This window comes from Pezoporus occidentalis, unplaced genomic scaffold (assembly GCF_034315485.1).
Source record: "Pezoporus occidentalis ecotype Australia unplaced genomic scaffold, CSIRO_AGI_Poc_V1 ctg11, whole genome shotgun sequence".
Lineage (NCBI taxonomy): Eukaryota > Metazoa > Chordata > Aves > Psittaciformes > Psittacidae > Pezoporus > Pezoporus occidentalis.
The window spans coordinates 176,916-190,491 of record NW_026912886.1 but is presented as its reverse complement, the minus strand read 5'-3'; the positions used below and the strand labels follow the sequence as shown (position 1 = coordinate 190,491).

The 13,576-nt window shown below is 44.0% G+C and overlaps 1 protein-coding gene across 2 annotated transcripts in view; it reads right to left on the bottom strand.

The window, feature by feature from the left end:
- Nucleotides 1-12,897, bottom strand: part of TBC1D2B (TBC1 domain family member 2B) — a 32,343-nt gene extending 19,446 nt beyond the window's left edge. Inside the window, exons 1-3 of one of the 2 annotated variants that reach the window (XM_062625869.1) lie at nucleotides 12,868-12,897; nucleotides 4,915-5,068; nucleotides 320-485 (exon numbers count right to left, since the gene is read on the bottom strand). In XM_062625869.1, coding sequence (XP_062481853.1) covers nucleotides 320-485; nucleotides 4,915-5,068; nucleotides 12,868-12,882 — 335 coding nt within the window. In that variant the 5' untranslated portion in view covers nucleotides 12,883-12,897. Of the gene's footprint in view, nucleotides 1-319; nucleotides 486-4,914; nucleotides 5,069-11,321; nucleotides 11,726-12,867 lie in introns of those variants that run through there. The other variant, XM_062625860.1, reaches the window with a different exon arrangement.
- Between the last annotated feature and the right edge of the window lie 679 nt (nucleotides 12,898-13,576).

Below are 13,576 nucleotides of genomic sequence, written 5' to 3'. Positions count from 1 at the left end.
ACTAGCTGAGAATACAACTCCCAGATCCCTGCTTAGGTTCAGAGAGCAAAGCCATCACTAGGAGTGTGTTACAGGACTTGAGTCTCCCTTTCAGGTATCAGTAATGCAACACAACGTTCAGCTATGCCCTTCAAACAAGTAAGCAGAATAAAGAAACGGTTTACTTGAAGAGATACAGTCCAACATACTGATCTACCCAATCACCTTTAGTTCTTCTAAAAAGCCCTGCCCTCACATACACACAACCTTCAGTAGGAAACAGTCTCTGTCAGCAACTATCAATCTCATGATAACTCTTTCTCCCACATCCCCAACTTACTTGATTTCGGTACTCCATTGTTTAAGCGAGAAATTGATGGCACTTGGCTGGACTGGTGCAGGTTGGGAAGCTGCTTGTTCCCCCACCAGGTCTGTAGGAGAAGTTTCCACAGCTAGAATATTTCTAGCTCTCTCTGCTGAAGCATTTTGACTTAGGATACTCAAATCTATGGTAACAACAAAGAAAAAAGAGAGAGAGAGAGAAAAACAGGCAAAACTTTCAGTAAGTCAAAGAGCAGTGCCTATATAAAGTCACATTCTACTAAGCCTGCTAGTAATGTGCTGGAAACGTAGCTCGGGTGTCGGGTTTTATTTTAAATTGCAACATAACTTCATAAAATGCTCTGTTCAAATGAACTTCAGAAACAGCAAAGTGTTTTCCTCAGCCAGCTCTCACCGCAGCCACATCCTTCTGAGAGCAGGACTCGTGTGATGTTCATGAAGCGTTATTTCATGAGTGATTTATGATCTCAGCCAATGTTGATTCATCAGCCTTAAGCAGCTATAAAGCCATAAAAATTAGCCATAAAAACAAGCTCAGGTCTATCAAAACTCCTAAGTCAGGAACAGTGCCACAAGAATACTGTGACACAGCTTTCGGGGTGTGCTTCATCCTAAAAGTGGCAATGCTCCTGCAAGTCAATGAGCTTTACAAACTTGAGCCAGCTCTGTGCAAATCCAGCCTGAGCATTCCCAGAACCAAGAACGTTAACATGGGCACTGCAGACATCTCAGAGTCCTGCTGGGTCAGCAAGGATTTACTAGCTCTGGTTAAGCTGAATACAGCTACGCTGAAATTCATCCAGCCCAAGTCTCTTGTGTACAGATGAGGCACAGAGCTGTGCAGCTCAGCCGTGCACTGCACACATGCCAGCAAACTCATGGAGGCTCTGAATGGCTTCCCAGCAACCAGCCAAAAATTGGAGCTAGTCCTGAGCCAGAGCTAGTCAAGTTCAGGGGATCCAAGCTGATCCAACAGTGCTAGCCAAGTGTCCAACACACTACACTGTCCAACACATACTGTACAATCTATAGTATATATGTTACTTCAGTGCTTCCATTATCCTGGATAGCTTGCTTTCTCCCTCACCCCTCCTCCAGCAAGCAGAGGGAATAGAAAAAACATGGGGTGGACTATGAACAGCAAAAGCTTTATAGAGAAGCATCAAGTGGTTTCTGGCCTTCCACAAACCCTCTGAACAGCTGAGTTAAAAGCAAGCTCAGATTTAATTTTCAGAGTCTTCTCCATGTCATTCACAAATTGCTAAAATGGATTAAAACGTTTTGAGAACACTTTCTAATGTAACTGCTGACTCAAGCCTGAAGTAACACACTGACAGGCTTCTGACTTCAGCGATTCTCTGCAGGAAGGGAAAAACCCTGGGAAATCACAGTGTCCTGTTTTATCACTGGTGAGCCTTTCAGTCTTTGTTCTGATGATGATCTGGCACAAGCAGCAAGCCCATCTTTAAGCAAGCTGTATCCTCCAGTTACTCAGCAGATAGGCACTTTTATTTAGGCCATATTGAAGATTAGAAGTAGAAAGAACATTCTGTGATAAAGAATAACAAACATAAAAGATCAATGTCTCAAACCCTTGGAAACTGGTGTCTGAAACAGAAGTATATCATGTCACCTTTCAAATACAGGTACAAATCACACTGCCTTATTTTATGAACAGTGCTGACAGAAACTTCCGCAGTGCCTTATTGGCCAAACTAAATTCCAAATTCTTTTGGACCTTGGCTGTTTGAGCTCAACACAATTTCAAAGTTAGATAAAAATTCTGATCACAGTCACTGTCTGATAAATTAGGTTTGCACTAAGAACAAACAAAAAACAAGCAAAAATCACAACCCAAACACCCCCAAAAGAAGACCCACACCAGAAAACTCTGGGCACCCAAAACCAGGCTGGAATACCAGCATTCTGCTGTATTACTTACAGCTTGTTTCATCCTCTACCTGTATGATTTGACAAGACTACAAAATGTCTTTCTAGTATGGCCCAGGTGAATCAACTGCTCAAGAGCTAAATTGCTATAAATGCATTTCCTCTAGCAGACAGGCTAAGCACTCTGGCTGAAATCCTCTGACTTCCTGAGGCTGCTCAGTGCCTACATGGGCCAGCTGACCCATTAGAGGTATGGCCTATATAACAGATACAGCACAAGAAGAACGTGGTTACTAATGCAGTCACCACAAAAAAAAAAAAAAAGTGATCTTGTTTTTAAACTCCTTTCAAAACACAACCATTTCATAAAGACATCACATACCACTTTTATTAATGCAAGTTGAGAGGCAAGGAACAGCATAATTAAGAATTGAGATGATAAAAACTGCAACAGCATTTGATCAATGCCAAGGGGGAAAAAAAACCATATTCTATAAAGAATAAATCTTTACATATTCTATAAAGAATAAATCCTATCTTCTATAAAGAATAAATCTATGTGACTTCCATGGCAGTGAGGCAGCTCCATGACAAACGCTACTGAATCTTTTTCATAACAGTGGCTTTCCCAAAGCCCACTTTGAAAAATGTTTTGAAGTATTTGTTACTGCTTTGAATGCTCTAAAACTTGTCAAGGCTCTCCACAGAGCAGGGATGGGTGACATGGCAAAACAGGCAAGGCTAGAACGAGCTATTTGGTTTCTGTACTGAAGACAGACTACTTCCCCATTTAAAGCACTAGTGATAGCATCTATACTCAAGCACTAGCAAAACAAACCAATTTCTCTGCTCCAGTATAGAGCACATATGAAATGCAATTCACAAGAGACATACTTCAGTCACCAACAAGGATTCAGAGCCCTAAGGGTCCCCCAGCTCTATAGGAAACTTCTGGAGTACAGTGTGAGTAGGTTAACATCACATTGTGCCTAAGCTCCAGGGGAAGTAGCACAAACAAGAAAGAAGTAGAGATCTGGGGGCCAAGTTACATGTTTCAGTTGGTCTCATCCAACACTGCTGCCAAAAGAGGGCAGTTCTGCCTAATCCTTTATTCTGCCTTCCTGTATTTAACCACTATGTCTTGTTTCCTCCCTTCCATCAGCTCCGGAAGTCACCTGATTGCACAGTAAATATATTCCACTCTTTAATTTAGCACAAAACAGAAAAGAAAAGAAAAATAAAACCTTCCTTTTTGGGTAACTTTGAACTCAACCAACTCAGCACAGGGTCAGACAAACCACCAAATGCAAAAAGGGAGACTACAGAGCAGAGAATGAGAGGCTGAAGGTAGAAAGGCAATGGTTTGAAAAAGCAAAAGCTTGTTACCCTTTCCAACACTGCAAGCTGTTAGATTTCTGCACACAAATACATACGTTCTTCCAGCACATGGTTTGACAAGCTGATAACCAGACTGTCTGCTGCCAGAAAGATGGTCTCAAACCACCTCACTTGGCATTCCCAACAATTCTCTTGGGCTGTTCCTGGTGCTCATCTGTCCCTACAATAAACCACTTGAGGAAGCAGCACTGGCCAAGGGCTAAGCTGGAGAAAAAGATTATTTCCTGCTAGCTGTGCTCCCTGCACTAGCATAAGGAGCTAGATCAAGGGAGAGCCAGGAGTTTCTTTAAGCAGTGACTAGCTGTTAGACTGGTGTAGCTGAAACATCAAGCTCAGCCCCTACAAAACCACATGCTCTCAAACCAGCTGTCGTTAAGCAAGCAGCCAGAAGCAAACTGCTCTCAAATGAAAGCAGTAAACTGGGTTAGAGGACAATCCTGCAGCACAGGATTGAACTAGGGGAGGGGAGATAAGGGTGGGGAAGAAGACAGCTTAACATTTCTGATTTTAACGTATGAACAAATTGAAATCAACAAAATTAGTCTGTTGATGAAATATGTCTGACCTCAAGACTGTTCAAACCCAAGAGAGCTTTACTAATGTCTAACTTGGCACAGAACAGGACTTTGTGCACTCTTATTTATGGATATCAGAAATCAGCAAGCAATCCATTTCTGTAATGATTCAGGAATGAAACAACTCAGAAGTGAGTGCGCAATGGAGTAAAAACCACAGAATTCAACTTGCATAATACACTGATACATTTTTACAACTCTCATACTAGCCTAAAGTTACACTTTGCTTGGCTGAAGGTATTACAGAGACTGAAAATACAGAGACTTCCAGTTTTTAAAGGCAGGAAACTTTTATCAGTGTCAGATAGATCCTTTTTTGGGAACGAAGTGTGGTCATTCAGAATGCAAAATGTACCTGTTCCTATTAAAAACTGGAGTTTACACCCCAGAATACTTAACACACTAAAAGGTGTCAAGATACTGCAACCACTAAAAAGATAACTTATCTAAACTGTACTTTGCCACTTAATAAGACTACTCCATTTCACTTCATTTCTAAAAATCTATTTTTAAAGAAATCAGCAGGTTTCAGGAAATCACATATAATTACATTTATGTTAAATAATTTTAGCACCATCAACATATGCAAACTTTACATAGAGTTAGTTGATAACGAGACGCAACAAAGATCTTCTTAAGATTGTTCTCTATGCCAGTGCTGTGCCCTGTACTGATTAACTGACACTGAACACAAACATACAGCCTGTCTTTATTCACACTTTCAACCTACCAGGGTTGTCTTTGGCAACAAGACCTTTGGAAAGGTCACTTGGTGTAGGGGACGTCCGGCTGTCCCTTTTTGCTGCGTCAAGATTGTTACAGTATTCCCACCTCTTCTGTTGAAGTTCCTGAAGCCAGTATGTCATATCCTGACGAGTTGCAGCCTACAACACAAAGAACCACAGCACTGATGAGATCACTGCGTATCTTTGGTATACGAACACAGTAATTCCAAGTACAACAAAAAACCCCAACACAGATCATGAGCAGACCATCAACGTGTCATCAACCAAACCCAGTATGATTTAAAAGAAATACACAGCAATGTACTAAGCGCAAACCTCACATCCCTGGCTGGCATGCCAAACCCATTTGCCATTTAAAGTAGCCACATGTTGGTTTTTTTCCTCCAGTTTTACATTCAAACATTAGAAAACGCAGCAGCTTCCTTTATTTTTTGCATAAAGTGTTGTTTAAATATAAATACATATCTGTATTATGGGGGACAAAAAGGTCCCATACACACCCAGGACAATTCCCATTCTCTTTTTCTAAATTTGGTTTATTACCAGCAGAAACCAACAAATTAATAATGCATTGCAATACCTCCTACTTTAACAACTACATCTACATCCTGCATTACTTGACGAGCCCATGAGCTAACCAACTTGTATAGGAAGGTCACATTTAAAACACCAAAAACCCCAACATGAATACTTAATCTGCAAGCTTGCAGTCATTCACATGAATAAATAATGAGTGAGCAAGAATTCAAACGCATCTTTAAGCTTCAGTAAGAATCACAGCTATGAGATTCATTCCAAAGTGTGTCAAATGGCAGTCTATCAACAAGAGACTAAGTGCTGCTAACTGACAGCTGCAGGCGCTAGCTTGGAAAACTCATTTTTATTCCGACCTAGGTCCTCAACCACCAGTCTAGAACAAGCACATAACATTAGCAACACGGTATGTTCAGGAACAAAAAGTTAACACCTGGGAAGAGACACCCACCCAAGTCCTTTGGCTTGTAAGCACAAGGTGCCTACCTTTTAGCCAGTCTTTCTCCTACCTTCTCCCAAAGTGCTTGGTGGCATTACCAAGCAAAAACCCTCAGTACTTGGGCAAATGACTGTGTTTACTCTCTAAAGACACTTAATTTCTAATAGCTTTCTGTTCTGTTTATCACAGCTGAAGAGGGTGAGGGGTACAGCTGCAAAAGAAAGAAGAGCAGCAAACAACTCAGATTTCCTGACAGAGGAAGTCCAGTATGTGCTGTAGGAAGCTCACAAACAGCACAGACCTGTTTTTGATGAGAACACTTTTGAGCTGGTCAAATTGAAGATCCATTTACCATCATGTGTTGACCTTGAGAGCTGCTAATTACAAGGCAGAGCTTAAGCATGGAGGCAAACAACACCTGATGCTTTCCAAGGGTGCTCTCCCTGGCTCAGCAACCTGCCAGCTTCATGTTTAGCAATCCTAAAGAGAGATTTTTATATTACAATTTGGCTTTTTGTGCCTGTATGAGCTTTAAGATCCACAACATCCTACAGCAAATGGCTTCAAAGCAAGGAGTGCTTGTGCAAGCAAGTTCATCAGAAACCAGAGAAAGACACTCCCCTATTTCTAGCACAAAAGTATTTCCTTTGGAGTTTTATCTGGTGGTAAGTCTTCATTTCTGGTACATTCCCCTTAGGCAGACTTGCACACAGGCCTTGTAAAGCAATGTTTTACTGCGCTCCAGCAGAAAACCACCACCAATTCGAAGAGTTTCCACTAGCACAGGATATAGCACCTAAGTGGTTCTTTGCTACTGCAACATAGCTAGTGAGGCAATTCACCTGTGGTCAACCTACGTTATACCTACAATTAACTCCTGCCCATGACTGGTTCAACTTCAAGAGCCTTTCCCACAATTTGCCCCATTATCTTCTCCCCAAAAGTCTTTAGAAAACCATGAATAGATTTTATTGCAGTTACTCCTTGCTGTTGCTTTTAAATTCCCATTGCACTTGTTCTGTGCTGAGCAGCACATACACGTCCTCAGTTCACAAGCAATGTCACTGTTACTGGGTCAGGCAGAAGTTATGGTCCTTCCATATGAAACAGGAGAGCAAAGCAGTGCAAGGTTTTCACCACCCCTCTTGAGTAATTTTCCCAAGAATTCACTGGGTACCCTGCTGCTGCACCTTGCCTGTCACTGTGCCTTCCTTCCCATACACTTCTCTCACAAAGTTTTCCACTCCCTTTGAATAGCTTTTGCTGAGTTTATATAGGCACCTCAATTATTTACTTTACAAGTAAAGGAGTATCCTGAGAACCTCTGTTGAGTTTTGTTTAAACAAAATTAATCTTTGAAGCTGGTTGTTTGAAATGGAATTTTTTCCCAACCACACACAGACTATTTTGAGTCTTGCTCTTCCCCTATTCCTACACAAGAGACAAATTTGCAAACATGTTTTTAATTCACCTTACCTGTCAATGAAAGGAGCACTTCCATGCTCCTTAAATGATGGAAAATCAGTATGATTCACTTAAACCCACTCCCCTGTATTCCCCCACTAAGGATGCTGCAGGAACTGCCTTCTTGTGATGCACACATGACAAACAGAAGAATTATTTGGGGAAAACAACTATGCACTGGCATCCTCTACCTGGTGCCACTGATAGAACACATAATGCCAATATTAAGCACTTTCAGAACAGGTCCAAAGAAACGCAACAAGCAGACTTGCCATTTTGAGGGAACTCCTGGAAACTCTTGCCACAATCCTTTCCTGAACACAAACTCTCCCTCCAGCTTTTTCAGTAACAGGGATCACCACCAGAAAGTTTGCATTTCTGAACATTTACTAATCCTGCTATGCCCAACCGCACATTTGGAGCCAGAAGGCTTTCTTTTGGAGGGCAGCCCAATTTTTAGCTAAAGCATTGCAACCACTAACCAGCGAGTTTAAAACACAGATCAGCTCAGAAAAATTACCTTCACTGTTGAGCTACCTCCTGAACTGAGTTAGGCCCTAATGGTGCTCTGTCCTAAGGCAATACTGTTTAAGCTGAAGCACCGTGTTATTAACCACTGCCACGTCCTTAAATATTATTGAAAATTCAAATAAAAGCTCCTAAAAAGTTCTGATTTCAGCAGGTTTGGCCTCCAAAATCTGCCACGTCTGGAACGCTTACAACTTGGCCAATAACCCAGAAGTTTTTCTCTTTAAGAAGTCTAAACAGTCTGTGTTCCCTTCTCCTCCCAGTTCACCTCTGTTCACAAAGAAGTGACCACATACACATTGGCCAGTGTTTCTTTGGTTTAAAAGCCAGTGAACTGTGTCACTACAAGACACTGCTTTAACAATAAATGAGAACTGACCCCTTTGTTCAGTTATGTATTTTCATAATGCTAATTCTTTTCTGCCCTAGTGACAGACCTCACTGTGCAAACACGGGCAAACACTCGCTTGACTGTATTATCAGCATTCTGTGTTACAGCAAGTATTTGCAGGATCAGGTCCTCTCCATGAAAATATTCTCAATCATAATGTATTCCTAATTCATGAAGTACACAATTTTCTCTGCTACTTTACCTAAAGTGGTGGTACCTGTTATGTATGTTAAATAGAAAAGGTTTTCCAGACTTAGCTTCTTCTAATGTACTTCAATTCTTGGAACTATATAGAAAAGCTACAATCATGCACGTGCCAGGCTGGCTATCTGCATTTCTGAGCTGTGAACAATTTGCCTTATTTGCTGTAAAGACTACAGTATATTTTTCCTGAAATTGTTACCAATTTGAGAAACAAACTCCAAGTGTATCATAGAGTCCCCAGCTCCCACTAAATCACAAAGACTGAGCAATCCAAATGATGAAATCATTACATTAAGAAAAAACCCAAGGCATTATGAAGAAATCGTGCATTCCTCAACAGCACCATCATTTCAATCTGGAATTCCAGTTGCTTATTTCTTATTGCTCTTCTCAGCTGATAATACTGAATGGGAAAGACCAGATCACAAGATCTGGAAATTCTGAACATGAAGCAAATTGAGGAAAACGAGGCATGTGAGTTACAGGGTGAAGACGACATTTGACTTGACTTTATTCCTCGTGCTGTGTGTGTAATGTTTTCTTGATAAATTAAATCATATTTGCTTTCAAAAGGGGCTGGCTCTGTCAGTGAGGTTGGGAGTTGTTGGGTTTTTGCTATTTGGTTTTCCAGTTTAACATCTTGAATTCATTCTTAATTCTATGTCTACGTAATTTAGTTGAAAGACAGTTCTTTAAGGCCTTTAAAAACATCACGTTGGGTAGAAGAAAATTAATTCCAGCTGCAAAAGCCTTACCCTTTGGTGAATTATAGAACAGTTTAGGTTGGAAGGGACCTTCAAAGGTCCATTCTGATCACATGGCCACAAAAGGCCGGTTGGTCCAGCAACATTCCTCAGGATTTTCATTAATGTAGAATCACAGAACAGTTAGGCTTGGAAAGGTCCTTAAGATCACCTAGTTCCAAACCCCCTGCCATGGGCAGGGAAATTTCTTATTATATGAACTCCTATCATGTGTTCCCTAGCACTTTTAGGGACAATCACTTGGCTGCTTCAGGGCGAGCATTGTAACAATACCAGAAGATACAAAATTACTTTTCTGCTAATTACAGGAATGACCCTGACCCCTGACTCCCTTCACAGGCACCTTTTCTAAGTCCCTGTAAGAGAATCTTGAAAAGAGCTTCAGCCTATGCAGGTTCGAAAACTGTTTCCTCCACTTGTTCATCGCTGTTGTGTCTGACTTGTAGCTTCATGACTCCAGAAGACACTCAAAGCTGCTGCTAGACTGCTGTTTGTCAGACTGAGTACTTACTACACAGGTAGCATATACTATTGCCCACTACAATCCTAACCCTAAATTACACCTTTCTCAGCAAAGGCCCTCCTATTCAAAAAGAGCCCTTTAAGCAAGACCCACATTATGCAGCTTCCTGGAGACTGACACACAAAAATCATTAGATACTAATTAAAATCAAACAAAACACCCCCTTCAAACTATCAAAAATCAAGGCTTAGACCAAGTCTACAGTTTAACTTCTGTAACAGGCTATACAGGCCAACACATGATTTTAGTTATGGTTACGCAAAGAAAAAGGCAGCTTTTACACGATTTCATGCAAAACTGCTGATCACAGTTTGCTTTTCCTTAACCAAATCAAATTATTATCATATTAGTGTTCCAGTTAAACAACTTATTGTTCAGTACAATAATAAGATCACCAAAAGGGTGCTCAGGCATTGGAACAGGCTGCCCAGGGCAGTGCTGGAGTCACCGTCCCTGCAAGTGTTCACACACCGTGGAGACGAGGCCTCAGTGCCATGGGTTAGTGGTGGCCTTGGCAGTGCTGGGGATCAGCTGGACTTGATGATCTTAAAGGGCTTTTCCAACCTGGCTGAATCTATGGTTTAATGACTCTTTATTTTGACATTGTCCTACACCCTCAGCATTTATTATCATCACTCAAATCCCCACTGTGAAGTGAGTATGCACGAGAGATATTTTTTCAGTATTCAACAGGAAGTTCTGCTGTTTCATGGATTATTGGATTATTCTCTAATATTAAGGATGTTAAAACCACCCAAGACCCCCCAAACCACTCCTTTCACGTGTAAATTCACACTCAGTGCAAAAAACATCCCTTGTGGTAAATGTATGCCTTAATAGCAATCAAAAATAACAGATGCCCATCAGAAATTGTTTCTTCTTCACTGCACAGAAATTGTCTCCTTGTTATTGTTCTGGTTTTTTGCTTTCCCTTAGCCATGACGATAAAGGAAATCCTAAGATTTACCCCTTGCCCCGTAACAGTCTGAGTCCTTGCAAAGACAACACGATAAGCAGCCTCTGCTGCCATCGGGAAACGTTTCTCCCTCCTCCTCCTCTTCCTTCCTCCAACGCGCTCTAGATGAAGACTTCTGCCATACACCACCTTTTCAGAATAAACACCCCGACATGAAAACCTGCCACTGCCGCTCAACTTCCGAGCCCACAGACCCCACATTTCCTGGGGAACACGTCTTCTACCCGGACGTTTCCAGCAAACCCACTCCACCAGGGCAGCTAGCCCATGCTGCTCCCGCAGGACCCCGCTCGCCAGAACCGCTTCTTCCTCTTCAGAAGAGCGCTTTAAAAGCAGAACCAGAAAGGAAAACAAAACAAAACTAACGCCGGGGACAGCCTGGTATTGCGTTCGAGAAATGACTTCTCGGACGACACACGAACGCAGCGGGGCCAGTCCCGCTCCTGAGGCGCTGGTCCCGCCCGAGCTTGACAGGGGACGGCCGGACACCGCCTGCCCCGGCCCGCCCGGCGCTGAAGGCACAGAGAAAGGGAGCCGGGAACTCAGACCGGTTCCCACCCGGGCCTACCTTGAGCACGGCCACGGCGCCGCTGGGGCTGTGCACCTCGAAGGCGGCGGCCTCGTCCCCCGCGGCGGTAGCGCCGGCCTCGGGCTGGTGGTAGCTGAAGCAGGCGGAGGCGATGTCGAGGTGCCCGAGGGGCAGCGCCTCCTGCGGCCCCTTGAAGTAGTAGAGGTAACAGCGGCGAGGGTCGAACACGAACCAGCGGCTGCGGAAGCCGCGTAGGGGGCCCTTGCCCGACAGCTTCTGCAGGTACCCGCAGAGCTTCGGGGCTCCGGGGCCGGCCTGCTCTCCCGACGGGCCGCCGGGCCCCGCGCCGTCCCCGCCGGCCGCCCCCGGGCCCTCTTCCCCCTCCGAGCCCGCCGCCGGCATCCCCTCGGCACCGCCGCCGCCGCCTCGCCCGCCGCGCCGGAGCGGGCCCGGCCGCGCCGCCTCACGGGACTTGTAGTGCGGCAGCGGCCGCCCGGCCCGGCCCGGCGCGCCCCGCCCGCGGGCAGAGCAGGAGGCCCGGGGCCGCCCCGCCCCGGCTGCCGAGCACGGTGCCGCTGCCCGCCGCGGGGTCCCGGCCGCCGTGCAGCCCTGTTCCGGGACAGCGGGCCGGTGCTGACGTGGAAGCCACCACCCCAACACACCCAGCTGCCGGCAGCGCTGCTCCCCGGGAGCCGGCCCTCGCCCCTGCTGCCGGGCTCCGATACTTGTGCAACCACATCAGAAACGATTTCGCCCTGTTCTAGCCCCCAGTCAGATTAAAACCCTTCTCCTGCAACGGACTACTCAACAGTAGCCTCCCTGTCCGAGCCTCTCTGCCTCAGCACCTTGTCCAGCACCAACAGAGTGCATAGGGCACACGGTGCCTTCACTATCTGGTGGTCGGTGTTGCTTACCACCCCCTTGCTCCTCTGCTTGTCGGTGGGCACTTAAAAATCATTTCCAAATCATTATTTATGGGGAAAAGTATGGAACATGCAGGCAGCAATAGGTAAAAAGGTGCAGCTTACAGAGTTCAGGCGTGTGAATGGCTACAGGGCAAACTGTGTGTTTCAGGATCGAGTGTTAATAACAGAGAACTATAATAGCAAACTTCACTGTGAAGAGATCAAACGGCCACAGGGGCTACACAATTTCTCTTTGTGTTTGGAAACTGTTATCTGCCTATTTCCATCAAACATTCCTATCGCTCTGAGTACAAATAGACATAACAGTGTGATGTGGCATAATCATCCAAAAATGGGGGGACACAGTTCCACATTTAATGGCATTCAGCTTTTCATTCTCAACCTTAAGTAGAGCACGAAAGGTTTGCTGTCAAAAGAGTTGTTGGAGCTGAGATTTGCAGTGGCATATTTATTAGGATTATGCTATTTATGAACTAGGTTCATCAACTGAATTCTGACAATTTGAAAGTTCAGTTTGTCCAGAAATCCTAAACTCCCAGCTCTTCACTCACTTTGTCCTCATTTTTAAGTGCCTTGATGAATTCCTTAATGAAAAGGAACCGTCTGATCTGCCAAACAATTTTCATTCTATGCTGAAGGACGTAAAGGATATAAAGCACCTGAGTATTCAGCATGGCTGTCCATGGGTTTCACTGCGGTGTTGACATAAGGGATTGCAGAACATTTCGAGTCCTCCTCTCCGGATGCCACCTACTGATAAGAAATGTCTTGAGTAAGCAAACAGCAGTGTCCAGTTAGCAAAGACACTTGGGTAACTTGTTGTAGAAGCTGGGGGGGGGGGGGGGGGGGGGGGGGAGGAGTTCTCTCCCCACTTAACTCACAGGACAGGTTAGATGTTGCAGACTGAGGCTAGACTTTTTGTTTCTCTTTTTACTATTATTTTTCTTAAGACTAAAATGACTGATTCTGCTCCGTGCAAAGTGAACACCCTGTTAGTAAATGTGGAAAGTAAGAACAGTTGATCCTGTTTAAACAACAGGTCAGTAAGTTTTCTTCCATACGTACTGCTCAGTATTTCCTTCCCCAGATACAAAGTGGTGCTGGTCTTCTGGTAGCATCTTTGTTGGCAAATGGCATTTGCAGAACATGAGTTATACAGGGGAAACACTGATTCTCTTTAGAAGCTGCCAGTTTCTTATCTTGAGTCATGCAGACAAGTTTAAGTGTCCCAGCACTTATCTCTGATCTGCTACATTATCTCATCAGTTTAGTGAAGCATGGCCTTGTTCTTTGCCTACTGAGCACCCATGACTCCTCCTCGCTATCAGTAATTACATCTTGCAGCAAATCACACAATCAGTTCCTAAA